This window comes from Hemitrygon akajei, chromosome 1, assembly GCF_048418815.1.
Source record: "Hemitrygon akajei chromosome 1, sHemAka1.3, whole genome shotgun sequence".
NCBI classification, from domain to species: Eukaryota; Metazoa; Chordata; class Chondrichthyes; order Myliobatiformes; family Dasyatidae; genus Hemitrygon; species Hemitrygon akajei.
This window is the reverse complement of record NC_133124.1, coordinates 211,103,877-211,124,002: the sequence shown is the minus strand read 5'-3', so window position 1 is coordinate 211,124,002 and position 20,126 is coordinate 211,103,877. Positions and strand designations below refer to the sequence as shown.

The following is a 20,126-nucleotide window of genomic DNA, read 5'->3' as shown; positions in this document are numbered from 1 at the left end:
TCCTAAGGAAGACGAGGTGCTGCTGTGCTTTCTTCATAATTGCACTTGCGTGCTGGGCCCAGGACAGATCCTCTGAAATGATGATACCGGTGAATTTAAAGTTGCTGACCCTCTCCACCTCTGATCCCCCAAGAGGGCTGACTCATTTACCTCCAGTTCCATGTCTTGCTGAAATTGAGTAAAATTTATTGTTGTCGTGGCACCATTCAGCCAGAGTTTTAATCTCTCTCCTATATGCTGATTCTTCACCATCTTTGATTCGGCCTACCACAAAGGTGCTGCAAACTTAAATACGGCATTGGAGCTGTGCTTCACCACACAGCTGTAAGTGTAAAGTGAGTTGAGATGGGGGCTATGCACACCTGTGCTGATGGAGATTGTGGAGAAATGTTGTTGCCATTCCAAACTGACTGGGGTCTGCAAGTGAGGAAACCGAGGATCTAATTGCACAAGGAGGTATCGAGGCCACGGTTTTGAACCTTATTGATTAGTTTTGAGCAGATGATAACATTGAATGCCAAGCTGTAATCTATCAAGAAGATCGTGATGTGTGCACCCTTGCTATCCAGAATTGAGTGAAGAGCCAATGAAATGGCATCTGCTATGGGTCATTTGTAGCAGACGCAAGTCGTTGTTCAGATGGGAGTTGATATGTTTCATCTCCTTCATCATTTCATCACCGTGGATGTAAGTGCTGCTGGACAATAGTCACTGAAGCAGGTTACCATGTTCTTCTTAAGCTCCAGTATAATTGAAGCCTGCTTGAAGCAAGTGGGTTCCTCAGACAGCCAAAGCGAGAGGTTAAAGGTCTCAGTGAACACTCCAGCCAGTTGATCCTTGTTACAACCTTGGCTCTCAGGAAGTAACACAAAGGAGTCAGCCACACCAGGAATTGCAAACAAAAGTTATTTATTAAATTAAAGTTAAGGTAAAGGGAAAAAAGGGTGATGTGTGGCGTGGTGGTGCTGGCTGCAGAATGGGAGGTAGGGAGTGGGAATGGTCTTATTTTTCAGCAGTCTCCATCAGATACTGGCAATGGAGGGGTCATTGCAGGGGTCCCAAGGAACTGCAACACAGGTTAAAGAGGAAACACAGGCCAGGAAATGTACAGGACATAACTGCCCACCCTTAAAAAGGTTGCTCAGGAGCATCTTAAAGCCACCCCAAGGGTTTTACTCTTTATGAAAGATAAGCTGATGATGTTGCCCAGACACAAAACAGACAACGGTTGGGTTCTGAAAATTCAATGAAGTCACGGTTCATCACTCAGTTCTGTGGTATATTGAACAAAATAATCACAAGCAAAGATCTAATTTTCTGTAGCAGACCATCAAACACTTTTCCCTTATGCAAATCTTAACTACCAAATGTACTTGGGCTCCATTTCACTGGCTTTCAAAAGGTAAGATGGAAGTATTATCTTTGACAGAGACTCAGATTATGCCATACTGAAAATGAGGAACAGAACAAGTGAGTCACTTGATATGCACTTGTGTCTCACTAAAGGCATCCATTCTATTAGCTTTACACTCTTCAGTGGGGGCTGGTCGTGATTCACAAGTTAAGAGGAAAACCCAGATATGAAAGTTAATTCATTCCCTAAATATGATTTATTTGCAACAGGATGAAAACACGGGCGATTTGTGGGATAAGAAGGAACCCAACGGTTATGCGCCAGTCCAGAATGGCCGGCAGATGGCATCGTGTGCCTCAAGCTGCAAAACTCGGCAGGACGTCTCTCCGGAAGGCCCTGTGCCTAATGGCGAAAACAAAAGAAAGCATTTCACTGAGAGCAGTGAAGATGAGGAGGAAGACGGCGAGGATGAAGAAGGTGATGAGGCGAGGCCAAGTTCCCCACCAGTACTCACCAAACCTGCACTGCGTGGCGTGAAGAGGAAGGTAAGGCGGTGAAAAGTTGCTTTTTGCTTTACAAGGTAAAAGGATTCTACTTTGGACTCTTTTTGTCCAATAGCACAAAATGTGTCTAAGAATTCACATGAAACTTCGTTTGTTTTCCTGATAACTGCGTAAAATAATAACCATTGTACAGATGAAATAAATGTTTTTTAGAGATCATCATATTACGAATGCCACTTGGAGAGTGAAGTTTCACAACACTACTTACACAGTTGATTGCTGGAGTCTAGAATGCTTTACAGTGTTTAGTGTTCAAGGTAGAAAGTTGCATTTTTAAGGGAAAGCTGGATAAATACTTTAAGCAAAAGGGAATTAATGATTGTGAGAAAGAGTAAAACAAAGGAATTAGTTTTAAATTGTACAAATGATTAGTAAATCTCCTCCTGCAGGTACAATGGTCCAGTGCTATACTTACCTGTCTTCAAAAATTTGCCAAGTGGCATCCTCCAACTATCTATTCATGTTGCCATCTTTTGAAAGATTTAGTACTGACTGGTCTATAGTTTAATAGTAGTCCGAAAGGCTAATCTGTGTGTGAGTATTCTGTGGGATATTCGGCCAGCTCCCCCTTAAACCTGAGCAATATTCTCCTTTCTTCTGTTCCAAGCATAGACTTGAACATAGGAAGTAGAAGCAGGACTGGACCATCTGACCTATCGAGCCTGTTCCATCATTCAGTCAGATTATGACTGATCCAGCAATGGTCTCAGCATCATTTACCTTCCTCTTCTCCATACCATTATTTCTCCTACTGTGTAAAAATCTGTTTAACTATGCCCTAAATATATTTAAAAGGGTTATCTCTCCTGCTTCCTTGCGTAGTAAAGTCCACAAACTATTAACAAAAATGCTAACTGTTCATTTGGTTCAGATGTCGTGCTTCTTGGTAGCCTGGCCATTTTGATCAAGGCTCTATGTTTTGTTCAGGAAAGAATTATTTATCTGGTCATTTTATTTAAGAAAATCTCCTCCAGTTTATAGTTTTGTCCTCATGATCACAACGGAGGACTCTTAATTGAAAGGATAGAATGGGGAAAACGTGTGAAGTACAGCAAAGTAGCAGTTAACATAAAGCTTCACATCACCAGCGATTGGGGCTCAATTCCGGTTGCTGTCTGTGAAGAGCTTGTACGCTCTCCCCATGACCATATGGTTTTCCTGCAGGTACTCTGGTTTTCTCCCACACTCCAAAGGTATACAGGTTAGGGTTAGTAAGTTGTGGGCATGCTATGTTGACACTTGCAACTGCCCCATAACATTCTCGGTCTGTGGTGGTGGACGCATACAGTGCGTTTTACTGTATGTTTCAATGTTCCTGAAACAAATAAAGCTAACCTTTATAGGTACACAGCAATAATATTAGATGGTTGCAAAACCTTATAAGAAGTCACAAATTTACAGTGGCAGCACATAGTTTTCAAACCCCTGTAAGGCAGAGCTGTTACCATGGAGTTGGAAATCCAGAAACATGAAGAAGTGGTTTCATGGGAGAATTACAGGGATGGAGATACAACCTTAAATTTTCTATTATTCCTTTCCTTGGTGAGAAAGGTCAGGGATTGTCAGACACGTCACTAGTAATAAGCCTTTGTCTTCACAAAAAGTGAAACCTGATTACAGTTTCTGCACATTAAAGACAACAAATAATTTGCAAAGAGATCATGCCAAACTAGTTAAATGCCAATCCAGGTTGTCTCATGAATGCCGATATTTAACAGCCATGCTGATGTCTGTGGTTTAAGACTTTCTTACATGGAGTCATAGACAACACAGCACAAGAGCAGGCCCTTCAGCCCATCTAGTCTGTGCTGAACCATTTAAACTGCCTAGTCCCATCAACCTGCAGCCAGACCATAGCCCTCCATACCCCTACCATCTATGTACCACCTAAGCTTCTCTTAAACATTGAAATTGAGATCACATACATCACTTGTGCTGACCGCTCATTCCACACACTCACGACCCTGAGTGAAGAGGGTTCTCCTTATATTCCCCTTAAATTTCTCACCTTTCACCCTAAACTCATGACCACTAGTTGTAATCCCACCCAACCTCAGTGAAGAAAGCCTGCTTGAATTTACTCTATCTATACCCCTCATAATTTTGAAAATCTTTATCAAATCTCCCCTAAATCTTCTATGTTCCAAGGAATAAAGTCCTAAGCTGTTCAGTCTTTCCTTATAGCTCAGGTTCATCAGCCCTGGCAACATCCTTGTAAATTTTCTCTGTACTCTTTCAACCTTATTTAAGTCTTTCCTGTAGGCAAGTGACCAAAACTGCACACAGCGACCTCACCAATGTCTTATACAACTTCAACATAACATCCCCATCTCCTGTATTCAGTACTTTGATTGATGCACCAAAAACTTTCTTTACGATCCTCTCTACCAGTGACACCACTTTCAGTGACTAAGGGGCCTGTATCCCCAGATTCTTTTGCTCTACAGCACTCCTCAGTGTCTTAACATTCACTGTGTACTACCTACCCTGATTGGTCCTACCGAAGTGCAACAGACATGAGCGTCACCCATTATTTTTTCTGTCCTAAATTTACAACTTTAGTTATTCCATCCAATCCCATTGTTAAATCCTGTTTTTTTTTTGGTGATCCAGAGGCTCAGAAGTCAAGAATGAGGCATAAAACCTGTTGCTTTTGGCCATTTCATTAAGTGTTACAAGAACAAAAGGAAGAGCCAAGAGAACAAAGAAAAGAAAGTCATGGTCATCTCATGCTCAGACTAGAGATCAGAAAATTCCAGTGATAACAATTAACATACTAAATAATCAGCTTCAAATGTTGTGACCCCTGCCGCAGAAAAACACAGAAGCAACTATACCACAATTACTAGAAAATTCACTGAATAATTACATGTACAGTGAGTAGGAGATTATATAAAACTGCAAGAAAGCCGAGGAAGGTTAGATGGCAAGGAAAATACAAGAAAAAAAATTTACAACTTTACACTCTACTCCAACACCAATGTAGTCTCACTTCCAGAGATGTTCATAGGGATACCAGCCTTGGCAGCCAACTTGACCATGCCAACCAAGTTGCCTAGCTGAAATAGTCTCATTTGGACCATATCCCTCTGAACCTTTTCTATTCAAATATATTTTAGATATTATAGTGATGCCTGCCTCTACCACTTCCTCTTGGCAACTCATTCTACACCATCCTCTGTGTGGAAAATGTTGTCCCTCAGGTGCCCTATAAATCTTTCCCCTCTCATGCCCTCTAGTTTCAGATACCCCCACCCTGGATAAAATGTTGTAATCACCCACCTCATATATGCCACTCGATTTTTTTCCCCGACATCTTTAATATTAGCCTTTCAAGACAGTGAATTGTACGTTATTGATACCTTGATGGAATTACAGCAGGTTAATGGGTTAATTCACAAATTGACGAAAATAAAGAAAATGTCTTTTATATAGTGAGTCATTTGGTTCTGGACTACATTACCAGGGTGAATAGTGGAGGCAGATTGAATTATTACATTGCAAAGAGAGCTGGATAAGTATCTGAACAGAAATAACTTTCAGAGCTGTGTGGAGAAGATGGGGAGTAAAACTTGTTGGACTGCTTTTGCATAGAAATATTACAGGCTCAATGGGCCAGGTGGCCCCCTTCCAAATTATAAACATTTTGTGATAAGGAGAATTAAAAAGGTATCCTCTACACTATCCAGTCATAATTTCTGAATTTATTGGAACATGTGCAGGAAGAAGCAACTCAATCTCTTGAATTTACTCCATCTAATGAGGTCATGATTGTAATCAAAATTACAGATTACTGTCTTTTCCAGTGAACTTTTAACCTCTCTGCTTGTCAATAACCTATCTTAAAGAGTTATAGAGCATGGCTCTATAGCAGAGATACAGGCCCTTTGGTTCACTGAGTGTCCACCCAGCTAATCCCAATTTCCTGCATTCAACCCATATCTTTCTAAGCCCTGCCCCTCCATGTACTCATCCCAGTGCTTCTGAAATGATATTATTGTACCTACCTCAGCCAGTTTTTTCTGACAGCTTACTCACCACCCTCTGTGGATTTCAAAGTTCAAAGTAAATTTTATTATTTGTTACCATACCCTACCTTCAGATTCAGTTTCTTGCAGGCATACAAGGCTTATAAAAGCTATTCACCCCCTTGGAAATTTTCATGTTTATTGTTTTTCAACATTGAATTACAGTGAATTTAATTTGGATTATTTTTTGACACTGATCAACAGCAAAAGACTGTTTCGTGTCAAAGCGAAAACAGATCTCTACCAAGTGGTCTAAATTAATTACAAATGAAAAACAGAAAATAATTGATTGCATAAGTATTCACCCTCTTCATGTTAATACTTAGTAGATGTAGTTTTGGCAGCAATTACAGCCTTGAGTCTGTGTGGATGGGTCTCCAACAGCTTTGCACATCTGGATATTGCAATTTTTTCCCATTCTTCTTCACAAAACTGCTCAAGCTCTGTCAGATTGCATGGGGATTGTGACTGAATAGCCCTTTTCAAGTCCAGCCACAAATTCTCAATTGGATTGAGGTCTGGACTCTGAGTTGGCCACTCCGGGACATTAACTTTGTTTTTTAAGCCATTCCTGTGAAGGTTCGGCTTTATGCTTGGGGTCATTGTCTTGCTGGAAAGCACATCTTTTTCCAAGTCACAGTTCTCTTGCAGACTGCATTAGCTTTCCAGAATTTCCCTGTATTTGGCTGCACTTTTTACCCTCTACCTTCACAAGCTTTCCAGGGCCTGCTGCAGTGAAACATCCCCACAGCGTGATGCAGCCAAACATAGCATTTAGTCTTATTGCCAGACGACTCCATTTTGGTTTCATCAGACCACAGAGCCTTCTTCCAGCTGACTTCAGAGTCTCCCACATGCCTTTTGGCACTCTCTAGCTGAGATTTCATGGGAGCTGCTTTCTCTTTGCCACTCTCCAATAAAGCTGTGACTGGTGAAGCACCTGGGCAACAGTTGTTGTATACTCAGTCTCTCCCATCTCAGCCACTGAAGCTCATCCAAAGTTGTCATAGGTCTCTTGGTGGCCTCCCTCACTAGTCCCCTTTTTGCACAGTCATTCAGTTTTTGAGAACAGCCTGCTCTTGGCAGATTTATGGCTGTGCCATATTCTTTCCATTTCTTGATGATTGACTTAACTGTACTCCAACAGATAATTCAGTGACTTGGAAATTTTCTTGTATCCATCTCCTGACTTGTGTTTTTCAATAACCTTTTCACTTGGAGTGGTCTTTTGTCTTCACGGAGTAGTTTTTGCCAGGATACTGACTCACCAGCAGCTGGGCCTTCCAGACACAGGTGTATTTTTACGACAATCAATTGAAACACTTTGCACACAGGTCTCCAAAAACAAATCTTCATTTAACTAATTATGTGGCTTCTAAAACTAATTGGCTGCACCAGTGATGATTTGGTGTGTCATATTAATGGGGAGTGAATACATAAGCAATCAATTATTTTGTGTTTTATGTATTTGGATCACTTTTTAAAGATGTTTTCACTTTGACATGAGCCTTTTTCTGTTGATCAGTGTCAAAAAAGCCAAATTAAATGTTGTAAAACAATAAAACATGAAAACTTCCAAGGGAGGGTGAAAGCTTTTTATAGGCACCGTATACTGGGAAAATTACAGTAAAGAAATGTAATAGAATCACCGATAAACCATGCATAAACAAAAACTGATAAGTCTTGGCCTTCCTTAAAAACACTGGAAGATTCTATATATGTTGGCCTTTCAACAAGAGCTTTCCAAAGATTCTCAGCTCTACTTAATCTTATCTTCATCCCAGGGAAGAAATATCTTTAAGGCAGGGGTTTGCAACCTGGGTCCATAGACCCCTTGCTTAATGGTATTGGTTCATGGCATAAAGAAGGTTGGGAACCTTTAAGAGAGGTGAAATTTAAAGGAGATATGTGGGACCATTTTTATTTACACAGAGTGGTGGGTGGCTGGAATTCACTGCGAGGGGTGGTAATGGAAGCAGAAATCATAAGAGGTTTTTAGATAGACATATGAATATATGGGGAATGGATCACGTGCAGGTAGAAACTGAAGTTAATTCGTCATCATGCTTGGCACAGGCATCGTGGACTGAAGGGCCTATTCCTGTGCTGTATAGTTCTAGGTAATGAGGTGACTCTCTGGTTTCGAATAGTGACCCCCATAAGAGGAAACATCCTCTTCACTTCCTCCTTGTTGTCATTTGGGACCTCAGCGAACATAAAAATGTGAAACATCAAAGAAATACCAGCTACCTAGCTTGTAACGTCATGGAGAATCATCTTTGCTACCGAATGGGAAAAAGATGATCAGAAGCTTTTTCATATTTTTGAATGACACTAGATGGCAGTGTTTGCCACATTTTGGTGCTAAGTGAGTTTATTGGTTGAAAAGAAATTTACCCCTTTGTTCACTTCCACTGTCACAAGCTGGTGAAATAAATTTTGATTTTGCTGGTTACAAACAGCACGGGCACTGCTGTGTCTCACCTGAAGTTGTGAGTTGATTTATGTGGGGTATTGTTCTATTAAGCACCATGATAGCAGAGAAGGGAGAATTTACAGAGTTTGTACTTTTAGAACTTTTTCCCTTCCCTGCTTTAGAAGTCATTTAACCAGCAGTTCCGTGGTGAGGTGTAGAGTTGAGAGAGGTAGGTAAAGGTTCATCTGTAGCACTTAGAATAACACAAACTGGTGTAAAATGGTACAAAAAATAAACACATCAGCATAAATTTATGACACTTTGACTATTATTGTGAAATTCTTTGAAGAAGTAACTAACATAATAAATGAAGGACAGCTTGATGTGCAGGAATTGAGGATAATGTATTTGTAATGATTGAGAATTAGTTGTTGGACAGAAAGCAAAGAATGTCAATAAACCCTTCACAGATTAGTGGGCTGTGACTACTGAGATATTGCAATTAACTGACCATAGCTATTCACTTTCTGTATTAACAATTTGACTGAGGGAACTATATGTCTGGTATGTTTCTGGTTATACTGAAGTAGATGGGTTCGAGTGTCTGGAGGAGGATGTAAGGAGGCTTCAAGGGGATATGGACCAAGTGAAGCAGGTAGGTGAGAAATGTAGGCTTCAAGGAGTTATGCACCATGAGAACAGATAGAAGAGAAACTCAGGATTCAGGGGGAATTGAACTATGAGAGTAGGTAGGTAGGTGAGGGCAGTGTAGATGGAATATAATATGGAAAAATGTAGAGTCATTCATTTTGTGCACAAAATAGACAGTGTATTTTCTAAGAGTCTCAGGACTGTGTAGCATATTCAATGGGGCCTTAGGCATTCTTGTAGATAAGTCAACAGAAGCCACCATGGAGTTGCAGCAGATTATTGATTGAGCAAATAGTGTATTTGTTTTTATTATTAAAAATACAGGATTAAGAATGCTTTATCACAATTGGATAGGTACTTGGAGGACAGTGTATAGTTTGGTCTCCTTACCTAAGAAAGGAAGTAACTGCTATTGCAGGAATATAGCAAAGACTCGCTAGCTTAGTGCCAGGGATTGTAGCTTTACTATGTAAGGGGAGATTAAGTAAACTTAATACAGAAATCTCTTCAAACTTGCAATGTTCTTGCAGAGCTAACAGGTTAAATGTAGAGAATTTGTTGTTCTAATATGAGGGGCCACAGTCTCTGACTACGAGGCTAACTATTTAGGAATTAGATGAGAATTGCTTCACTCTTAAGGCGGAGAATCTTTGGAATTATCTACTCCAAAGGTCTTTAGAAGCTTATCTGTTGAGTTCATTCGAGAGCGATGTGGGGACAACGCTGAAAGGTGACTCTAAGTTGAAAATCAGCCTTAATCTTGAAGTACGATACAGTCATGATGCAACATGTTTGATTGCTTTTCATGTTTTTGTGTTCTTGTGTAATCAGGAAACAAAATATTGCAGGTGATAGAAATAAGAACTTGCAGGAAACACCAAAATCATTAGAGACAGTATTAACACTTCAGGTTGATGAACTTTTTTCAGAATGTTCTGAGTGGTCATCAACAGTAACTCCTGTTGCCTTCTCAGAGATGCTTCCTGAGCTGCTGGGTGTTTCAGGATTTTCCGCCTAAGATTTGGTTTAAAAATTCGGACATACTTATCTTGCAATCACACATGTTCCAGTAAATAGTGATGTTTTTAAATCATGACTTAATTGATGTCACCCATTGAACAATCTGTTTTTCTCTCTCTCTCTCTAGCGAGTGGTAATTCACCGGAAGAAACGTGGGCGGAAGCGCAAACAGCACAACAGCAGTGTCGTTACAGAGACCATCTCTGAGACGACCGAAGTTCTGGATGAACCATTTGACGATTCCGACACAGAGCCACCAATGCCACACCTGGAACCAACCTTCGAGTTGGAAGAGGATGAGAGGAACGACAAGGAGCATCGGGGTGGTCGTATCTTCAGGAGCTTGGAACCGGGTGATGGAATCCGAAAACGCACTTCCTCCAAGCGAAAGGTTGCAGAAGAAGATGATGATGCCAGTGAAGTTCAAGGTATTTATTTGACCACTGCATTATCATTTCACTGACAACATTTGAATTACCTTTTAAATTACTGTGGAAAGAGATCAAAAATATCAAAAATGAAGATTCTGAAATGAGGAAGAATTGATTTCAAGAAAGATTCAAAACTAGTAGATTAGAAAAGCTGACTGCAAGGTTAACTATTAACACAAGAATGAAAGACATTTGATGATGACCAGATTTAAGGTGAACTAAGCATATTCCTTGCAAAGGAAAGGATAGCTCAGTCAATACAAATGCTGTAAAAGAGAAATTTGAGATAATGGAGGTAAAAAGATATTAGGAACAAGATGAAATTAATAGTCTGGGTTAATTTATTCAATTATTGGGATGAATGGATTTTTTGGACAAGAAAGAAATCAAGGATTATACAGACAGACAGACAGGCATACTTTATTGATCCCGAAGGAAATTGGGTTTCGTTACAGTCGCACCAACCAAGAATAGTAACAAAACCCAATTTCCAATAGATCAAGGTGGGACCTGGAAAGAGGAAATTGTTTGATCTCTGTGCAAAAAAAAGGTACTGGTTAATCAAAAATGTGGGTATCTAAAGGGCTGGTAAGAAAGTCAGACTTGAGTGAAGTATTCTCATTAGCTTAAGTCACAAGATTGCTCAGGAACTCTGTTCCCACACTTGTCATCACGCTAGAAACATTGTAGTGCTTCTGAAATTCATCAGGCACGAAGCAGCAGGGAAGTTTCTCAGTACACAAAATGTCATCAATGTACATTGAAAATAGTACCCAGGATTGGTTTTAATGCACCTATATTATCCACATCATTGATCACCTGAATGTGTAGTGTATACAAGATAGTACTCTATATGTGGGCATTGGAAATAAACCATCACCAGTGTGATCAGAGGATATTTATAGAGGTTGTGTTAAGTAAAAATCATTGGGTATCTAAGTCTATCCGATGTATCATAAGAGCATGGGTGCTGAACGTTCTTCACTTTCTTACAATTACTTAAACTGAAGTAAGCAGGAGACAGAGTATTGGCCCCTTTAACTTCAATATGACTCAGTAGCATTGAATCAAGACAGGTTAAGAAGCATCACACTAAACATCATTTCAAGGTCATGCAGACTAGAATTGTGCTGCAGTAGAAGGCACACCATATGGGCTACAGGAGATTTGTGGTAACCTTTCTTTGGGCATGGTAGTTTAATAAAAAAAGGATCTAGTGCTTTCCCAGCATATATAACGCATAAATTCTTCTTGGGCTTCCAGCCGGGCCCAGTTGTCGATTTTAACTGGCATTTCAATGACATACTCTGCTACCTTCATCAGAGATGATGGTTAGGCATGTCTAATGCAGTGGCATATATACTCAACTCCCATCATCTGACCCTCCTGATTGTTTAGTCTCAGTCCTCAACCAATCAGGCTTCTGCTGTCCTACCTTGTTGAAGATCATATTCCTGCTCTTACTAAGAGCAAGACCATCATCTTTTGTTGAAATTCTTATTATCTAGTCTTAGGTTAATGTTAACCTAAGGTAGTTTAATAATAGCTTATGGTAGTTTGATGTTAACACCATCTGTAAAGTGTGAAGTTAACCACATAATCTCTGGATCTTTGTGGCTTATTTTCCATAAGACATAGGAGCAAAATGAAGCCTATCGAGTCTGTTGTGCTGTTTCATCAAGGTTGATGTATTATCTCTCTCAACCACATTCTCTTTCCTTTTCCCTGTAACCTTTGACACCCTTACCAATCAAGAACATATCAACCTTTGCTTTAAATATACCCAATTACATGGCCTCCACAGCCATGGCAATGAATTCTACAGATTCATGAACCTCTGGCTAAAAAGAAGTCTCTTCATCTCTGTTCTAAACAGACATTCTTCTATTCTGATTATATGCGCTTGGTCTGGACACCCCCACTAAAGGAAACATCCTCTCTGCATCCACTCTACCTAGGCCTTTCAATAATCGATAGGTTTCAATGAGATCTTCCCTCAATGAGATTCCTATGAATAATACTTACGCACTTCAAACTGGAAGGGACATTTAAATGCCACTTGTTTTTCCAGATTTGTGAGACGATGGGGAATATGTGAGGTAATTATAATGGACCAACTACTGAACTAAAAGCCAAAATTTAATGAGAAGTTGTAATTTAATCCAGTGATTATGGACCTTACACTGGGCACTGGTGGGGGGGGGGGGGGGGGGGGAGGGGGAGCAAAAGTGCATTTTGCAGCTTGTCCTTAAAAACTTATGTTTCACAAATATCTTCCAAGGAAAGAAATTTAATCCCCTTCAGGGCTGACTAATATTTGAGTCCAAGCCATTTACACTCAGTGACCACTTTATTAGGTACACCTCTCTACTCCTGGATACTACCGTTGCAGCCCATCCACTTCTCTGTATGTTGTAACGCATAGTTACTGGAGTTAGAAACATAGAAAACCTGCAGCAATACAGGTCCTTCGGCCCACAAAGCTGTGCTGAACATGTCCTTACCTTAGAAATTACCTAGGGTTACCCATCGCCCTCTATTTTTCTGAGCTCCATGTAGCTGTGAAAAGACCCTATCATATCCGCCTCGACCACTGTCGCCGGCAGCCCATTCCATGCACTCACCACTCTCTGCATAAAATAAACTTAGCCCTGACATCTCTTCTGTACCTACTTCCAAGCACCTTAAAACTATGCCCTCTCGTGCTAGCCACTTCAGCCCTGGGAAAAAGCCTCTGACTATCCAGACGATCAATGCCTGTCACCTTCTTGTCAGCTTGAACCAGACTGGCTATTCTCCCTGACCCCTCATTTTCGCCCACAGAACTGCCACGCACTTGATGGTTTTTGTTTTTTGCAGCATTCTCTGTAAACTCTAGAGACGCTTGTGTGTGAATACCCCAGGAGATCATCTGTTTCTGAGATACTCAAACCACCCTGTCATTGTACGGTCAAAGTCACTTAGATCACATTTCTTCCCCATTCTGATATTTGGTCTGAACGACAACTGAACCTCTTGACCATGTCTGCATGCTTTTAGGCATTGAGTTGCTGCCACATGATTGGCTGATTTGATTAACGAGCAGGTGTACCTAATAAGTGGCCAGTGAGTGTATATTTGCTGCTTGAGCCCTCTAAGGCAGTACTTGCCTTGCTATTTCCCCTTCATCCTGCCGTACTAAAAACGATAAATTCGGCATTTTACTGCAAGCCTCCACTGAGTTCCTGACTTTGCTTCTCTTTACACACATGCTTAAAATCAAAGTCGGGGTTTATTGTCAGATACACAGGTATATGTGGGCATAAGAGCAATGAAAATCTTGCAGCAACATCACAGACGTAGCATCAGATAAGCAGCATTTTCAAAACGTAAAACATAAGCACAAACTGTACACACGTTTTCCCAAAAAGAACACATTTAGAACAAAAATAAAAAAGTCCTTTTGTAGTGCAAACTATCAAGGCAGTCACAGTGTTGCTGTATACTGAGGTAGTGATTAAGGTTATGCTGGCTGGTTCAAGTATCTTATGGTCGAAGGGGTAAGTAGCTGTTCTTCAACACGGTTGCGTTTTGATTTCAGACGTCTGTACCTTCTGCCTGATGGTAGCTGTGAGAAAAATGGCACGGCCCAGATGTTGCTTGGTTTCCTGAATTTTTCCAGCATTTTCTGTGTTAGCAAGGGCAATCTCATTTTGTCGATACACAGGGGAAGTGACTGGTGTTATTGATTGTTTGAGAGACTAGTCTGTAAAACCGTCTTCTGAAGTACAGTGGAATGTCATTAATATTCCATTAAGGTTATCTCAGTTTTAGATCATTTACCACTTCACTTGCATTTCAGCCTGGCTATATCTGAATTCTGACTCCTGTTTCTTTCATTTTTCAGGAGAGAATGCGCTTGAATCCTTTGTCTCCGTAAAGGAAGGGAAAGTTAAAGAGCCTTCCATACCCAAATCCCCACCCGTGGTGTTGAAGCGCAAGAGAGGATGGCCAAAAGGTGTGAAGCGGGGGACAATCAAATGGAAGAAAAAGCCAGGCCGTAAGCCAGGATTCAAGGTTGCCCGATCCAATACTGCACTTGAGAACGCTTGCACCCCAGCAAGCAGTGGTGCTCTGAAGCAAGGCCGTCCAAACCGCAGTGAGGAGCGGGGGAATGCGGTTGTGGAACCGAAAGTAGCAGATCTGCCCCTGGCATACAAAAAGGAGGATGAAGAAGAAGAAGAGGATGAGGAGGAGCTGGAGGAAGAGGTGTCGTGTGACGTGCAGAGGATGCCCCACGATTCTCACAGTCCAGCACCCAAAGTCGAGGAGCAGGAGGCTGACCATGAGAATGACGAGAAACCCGAATCTGTGGAGCAAGAGGCGCACACTGACGAAGAGCACGAGCAGGAAGAGGAAGAGGAGGAAGAGCTCAACCAGAACGATGACCACGATGCTGATGATGAAGATGAAGGGCATTTGGACCCCGAAGACAAGAAAGTAGAGGAAAGTGTAAAAGAGAACATGAAAGAGGAATCTCCAATCCAAGAACGTTTTTTAGAGACAACCTCACCAGATAAAAATACCGAGTGTGAAAATGTGATGGATGCAGACTCTGAAGAAGAACAAGTAAATGACACATCGCTGGACTCTGAGATTGTGCCACCTTCAGATGAAGATCGTGTTGATGATCAAGACAATAAGGAGACATTAATCCCAGAGTTCAAGGAAGAGGAGGAGGAAGAAGAGGAGGACGAAGAGGAGGAGGAGGAGGAAGAGGAGGACATATCGCATAGTGAACTTGATCTAGAAACAGTGCAGGCTGTGCAGTCTTTGACACAGGAAACAAACAGCGAGCAGGAGGGTGCCTACCAGGACTGTGCCGAGACCTTGGAAGCCTGCCAGAACCTGCAGAGTTACAACCAAGCTGAGGAAAGCCCGCAGATCACCATGGTGGAGGACTGCCAGCAGTCGGGGCACAACAGCCCCATCTCTTCGGTGCAGTCCCACCCCAGCCAATCAGTCCGCTCAGTCAACAGCCCGAGCATGCCGGCCTTGGAGAGCAGCTACACGCAGATAAGCCCCGAGCAGGGCTCCCTCTCGGCTCCCTCGATGCAGAACATGGAGACGAGCCCTATGATGGACGTGCCTTCCGTGTCCGACCACTCGCAGCAGGTGGTCGACAGTGGCTTCAGCGACCTGGGCAGCATTGAGAGCACCACGGAGAACTACGAGAACCCCAGCAGCTACGATTCCACCATGGGGGGCAGCATATGCGGGAACAACACCTCCCAGACTAGCTGCTCATACAGCGGCCTCTCCTCCTCTGGCAGCCTGACACAGAACAGCTGTGTCGTGACCCAGCAGATGACCAGCATGAACAGTAGTTGCAGCATGATGCAGCAGAACACCGTGGCCCCTCCGGCCAACTGCAACATGAAGTCGCCCCAGAGCTGCGCCATCGAGAGGCCCCCCAGCAACAACCAGCAGCAGCCCCAGCCCCCGCCGCCCCAGCCGCAGTCCCAGCCCCAACCCCAACCTCAGCCTCAGCCCCAGCCCCAAGCCCAAGGCCAGCCCCAGCAGCAGCAGCAGCCACTGTCCCAGTGCAGCATGAGCAACAGCTTCACCACGCCCCCCATGACCCTGATGGAGATCCCCGAGTCCTCCAACGCCACCACCATGAGCCTGTATGACAGGATGGGCCAGGGGGACTTCGGCACAGGCGGCTACCCGCAGCCCTCGGCCAACTTCAGCCTGGCCCGGCTCCAGCAGCTCACCAACACCATCATGGACCATCATGCGATGCCTTACAGCCACTCGGCCGCCGTCACCTCCTACGCCACCAGCGTGTCGCTGTCGAACACGGGCTTGGCCCAGCTCGCCCCCGCACCCCACGCCCTGGCCGCGGCGCCCCAGGCGCAGGCCACCATGACCCCGCCGCCCAACCTGACCACGCCCCCCTCTATGAACCTGACCTCGCCCCTCCTGCAGTGTAACATGCCGGCGTCCAACCTAGGCATCCCCCATGCGCAGCGGCTGCAGGGCCAGATGCCCGCCAAGGGCCACCTCTCCAACCGCTCCAAGTCGGCGCCCCTGCCGGCCGCCACGGCCGCACACCAGCAACAGATCTACGGCCGCAACACACCGGCGCTGGCCCAGCGCGCCATCACGGTGCAGCGGGGCATGAACATGGGTGTCAACCTGATGCCCGCCCCCGCCTACAACGTCAACTCCATGAACATGAACCCGCTGAACCCCATGGGGAGCTACCGCATGAGCCAGCCGATGATGAACAGCAGTTACCACGGCAACGCGGCCTACATGAACCAGACAGCCCAGTACCCTATGCAGATGCAGATGGGCATGATGGGGAGCCAGCCATATGGCCAGCAGCACATGCAGTCCAATTCCCATGGCAACGTAATGTACACAGGCCCCTCTCACCACAGTTACATGAACACCGGTATGTCCAAGCAATCACTAAACAGCCCGTACATGAGAAGATGAGGGGAGATTCTGCAGGCGCCATAGGAGCCACTGTTTATACTGACGACAGCCGAAATAATGGAAATTTCGAATAGAACGGTTGCTGTAGACATAGGAATTTCATGAACTGCTTAGGGCCATGTTCGGAGCACCTTGGCCTTAATTTCCCAACCCCAAGAGAGAAAAAAAAAGGAAGAGAAAAGAAATTCTGCAACAGAATTCAATAAAAGAAAAAAAAATGGTTTAAGGAACCATGCACAAGAAATCTTTTAATTAAAAGAAGCCTTACTTAATGAATTGTAGAAATGAAAGACTATCTGCTTTTTATATTTTTAATTTTTTTAATCTTTCAGTTTGTGTGTGCAGTCCACATTTTTATAGAGTCCATAGATATGTGAGCCCAGAGTGAGGACTATCCATGGTCCCCATTCATTGACTTGGCACAGGGCAGGAGGCACTTATCTCATACTCTGCCTTGGTGATATTGTTGCAGGTGTGGCTGTAATTTATTGATCTCACTGTATCCCGTGCCAGTAGGTGAAACCGGATCGCTTGTGCGCTTGTGGACTTCGGACCTTAATGCTGAGGGCACCCTTTTCCCCGTTGGTATTGAGTTTGACTCTAGCGCAGCATGCAACAGGCCCAAGAGCATTTTCACGTATGTTATAACTATGTTTTAAACATTGCTTCTTGTGTCACTGCAAGCCATTTCACTCGTACGCCTTTATTTTTTTATGAGAATTGACAGTATTTGTTCTGGCACTTTCGAAGGACAGCCCAGGGTCCTGAAACATTTGAGGCTTAAAACATTTAATTTCCAATTTATTTTTCTTACGTAAATTTCTCAATCATGAGAAGCCTATTCAGATTTGTCAGACTGTGTATATTTGGTTCCCTTTTAAGAGTATTTATCAAATGCAAAAGACTGCTATGTTTGCAAGCTAAGTTAATATTTTCACTCTCCCCCTCACTTTCCCCACTCCCCTTATAATCACATGTATTTTAATTGCTTCCAAATCAAGTTTCAATTAGCTCACTAAGTGGCAAGATTAGCTCAGGAGTCACTTAACCAAGGAGAGGAGTATCTTGTCTCTTGCTTGCTACCACTTGACGCTGTTCAGGAATCCTTGGGCTTCTTCCCAGTGGAAGCAGAGAATGGGTTGTAAGAGTACATGCATCAACATGACAGAGTGAGGGAAGGTACAGAACAAAAATAAGCCCTGCCACCCCAAATCCCAGAGCTGTGGGTATCGAAAAGGAAAATCGTCATCTAGCGGAGGACACGTTGAACGTGAGAAGGGAAAAGAGGTGAGCCGTAGTGAATGGTACTGAACTGTTAAGAGAGATGTGCAGTCAGGTTATCACAAGCAATGGGCTCTCTGTTCTGATGCCTACCACCAGGTAACCCGTGTCAGATCAAGTGGTACGATACTGGAGGGGGAGGGGAGGGATTGGAGGTGTTGGGTTGAGGCTGGCCGTCCACGCCAGCTCAAAGACGGATGTCATCGGTGCACTTTGCAAGTCCACAGCACGCAGTCCGTTCACCAATCACACCATTCTCTCTGCCCACCGTCAGAGTAACTTCATGCGTTTAAAAAAAAATAAAGAGAATGTGACGTAAAATGTTTCCACAGTTGGTGGGCAGGAGTTTTGAAAACATGCATATTTGGCACAAGCCACATGTATGTCCTGTGACCTAATGTCACTTGATGGCTTACTTTTATTCATAGTGTGTCCCATTGTCGGAATTAATGTCCATCAAAACCACTCCACACTTCTGGGCTGGCCTTCAAGTGTGTTTGTTGGAATACTGTTGATTTGGGGTGGGGTGGGAGGGAGAAGGGAAGATGTTTTTAAAAAAGAAAAGAGAAAAAAAAACGAACCAGTTTTAGCCCAGAGCACCAGATATATTAAAGATAGACAAAGAAGAGTTTTTCTTTTTCCCCCTTTTCATTGTTTCTGGTGCTCTTGGTTTTGTTGGATCAGGCAGCTTCCTTTTTTGAAAGCTAAACTGGCTCATTTTGACTTTAGGATTATTATAGAAAATGTTTTTCTATATTAAAAATGAATTTATCCTACATAATATTGGTACTTGTCATTTTTCAATTCTGTTAAGAGGTATTTTTAGCAGCTAAACTTGGGTAATCTTAACTGAAGCTCACTGGTAGTGATTCTCAGATGCCTTTTAAACAACTCACATTTCATTCCATCTCTAGAGTTTTTCTATCTTTGTTGTAGAATATTGAAGCTATTTTAAGAAAATAAATTCTCCAGACTTATAGTGTGTGTGAATAGACCTCCTCCAGCCTCCAAGCCGCATGTAAAAAGCTGAATATTCATGTCTGTTTATATTGCTTTCATTTTTGTAGCCTTTGTAATTGTACATGGTGACTGTAAGCTAAGAGGAGGGAACAACATGGCTTGTGTATTCAGACGCCAAGCACTGGCCACACTCCCTCTTCATCTCCCTTGTATGTAATATCATTTTTCTTTCTAGCAAGTACTTTCAAAGACCTCTGTACATTTTAACATAAATAAATTATGTTGAGCCATTTTGGATGTCTGTCTTTTAAGCTGACCCAACAATATTTTCACCAAAGGTGCGACTGGAAAATCAAGTGTACTTGGAACAGTGTCGGGCGGCAATAATTGTCTTTGAATAAAAGTTTACAATTATACACTCAGTGACCATTTTATTAGATACATCTGCACACCTGCTGGTTAACTCAAATATCTAATCAGTCAATCATGTGGCAGCAGCACATGCATAAAAGCATGCAGGCACGACCAAGAAGTTCATTTGCTGTTTGCACCAACCAACAGAATGGGGAAGAAATGTGATATAAGTGACTTTGTCTGTGAGAAGATCACTGGTGCCAAACAGGGTGGTTTTAGTGTCTCAGAAACTGCTGATCTCCTGGGATTTTTATGCTCAACAGACTCTAGAACACGGGTTCCCAACTTTTTTTGTGCTATATACCCCTATCAATAACCAAGGGGTCTGTTGGGACCCCTGCTCTAGAATTTACAAAGAATAGTACAAAAAACATCCAGTGAGCGGCAGTTCTGTGGGTTAAAATGCCTTGTTAACGTGAGAAGTCAGAGGAGAATGGCCAGATTGGTTCAAGGTGACAGAATCTCAAATAACCATGCATAACAACATTGGCGTGTAGAAGAGCATCTCTGAACACGCAACAT

General features: G+C 42.8%; 1 protein-coding gene across 2 annotated transcripts in view; it reads left to right on the top strand.

Annotated features, from left to right (window-relative positions):
* The window catches only part of LOC140735108 (histone acetyltransferase KAT6A-like), a 189,855-nt gene extending 170,373 nt beyond the window's left edge, over window positions 1–19,482 (top strand). For both annotated transcript variants that reach the window (XM_073059905.1, XM_073059913.1), the window contains 3 exons: window positions 1,624–1,899; window positions 10,160–10,460; window positions 14,350–19,482. In XM_073059905.1, coding sequence (XP_072916006.1) covers window positions 1,624–1,899; window positions 10,160–10,460; window positions 14,350–16,949 — 3,177 coding nt within the window. In that variant the 3' untranslated portion in view covers window positions 16,950–19,482. The remainder of the gene's footprint in view (window positions 1–1,623; window positions 1,900–10,159; window positions 10,461–14,349) is intronic.
* The last annotated feature ends 644 nt before the right edge of the window (window positions 19,483–20,126 follow it).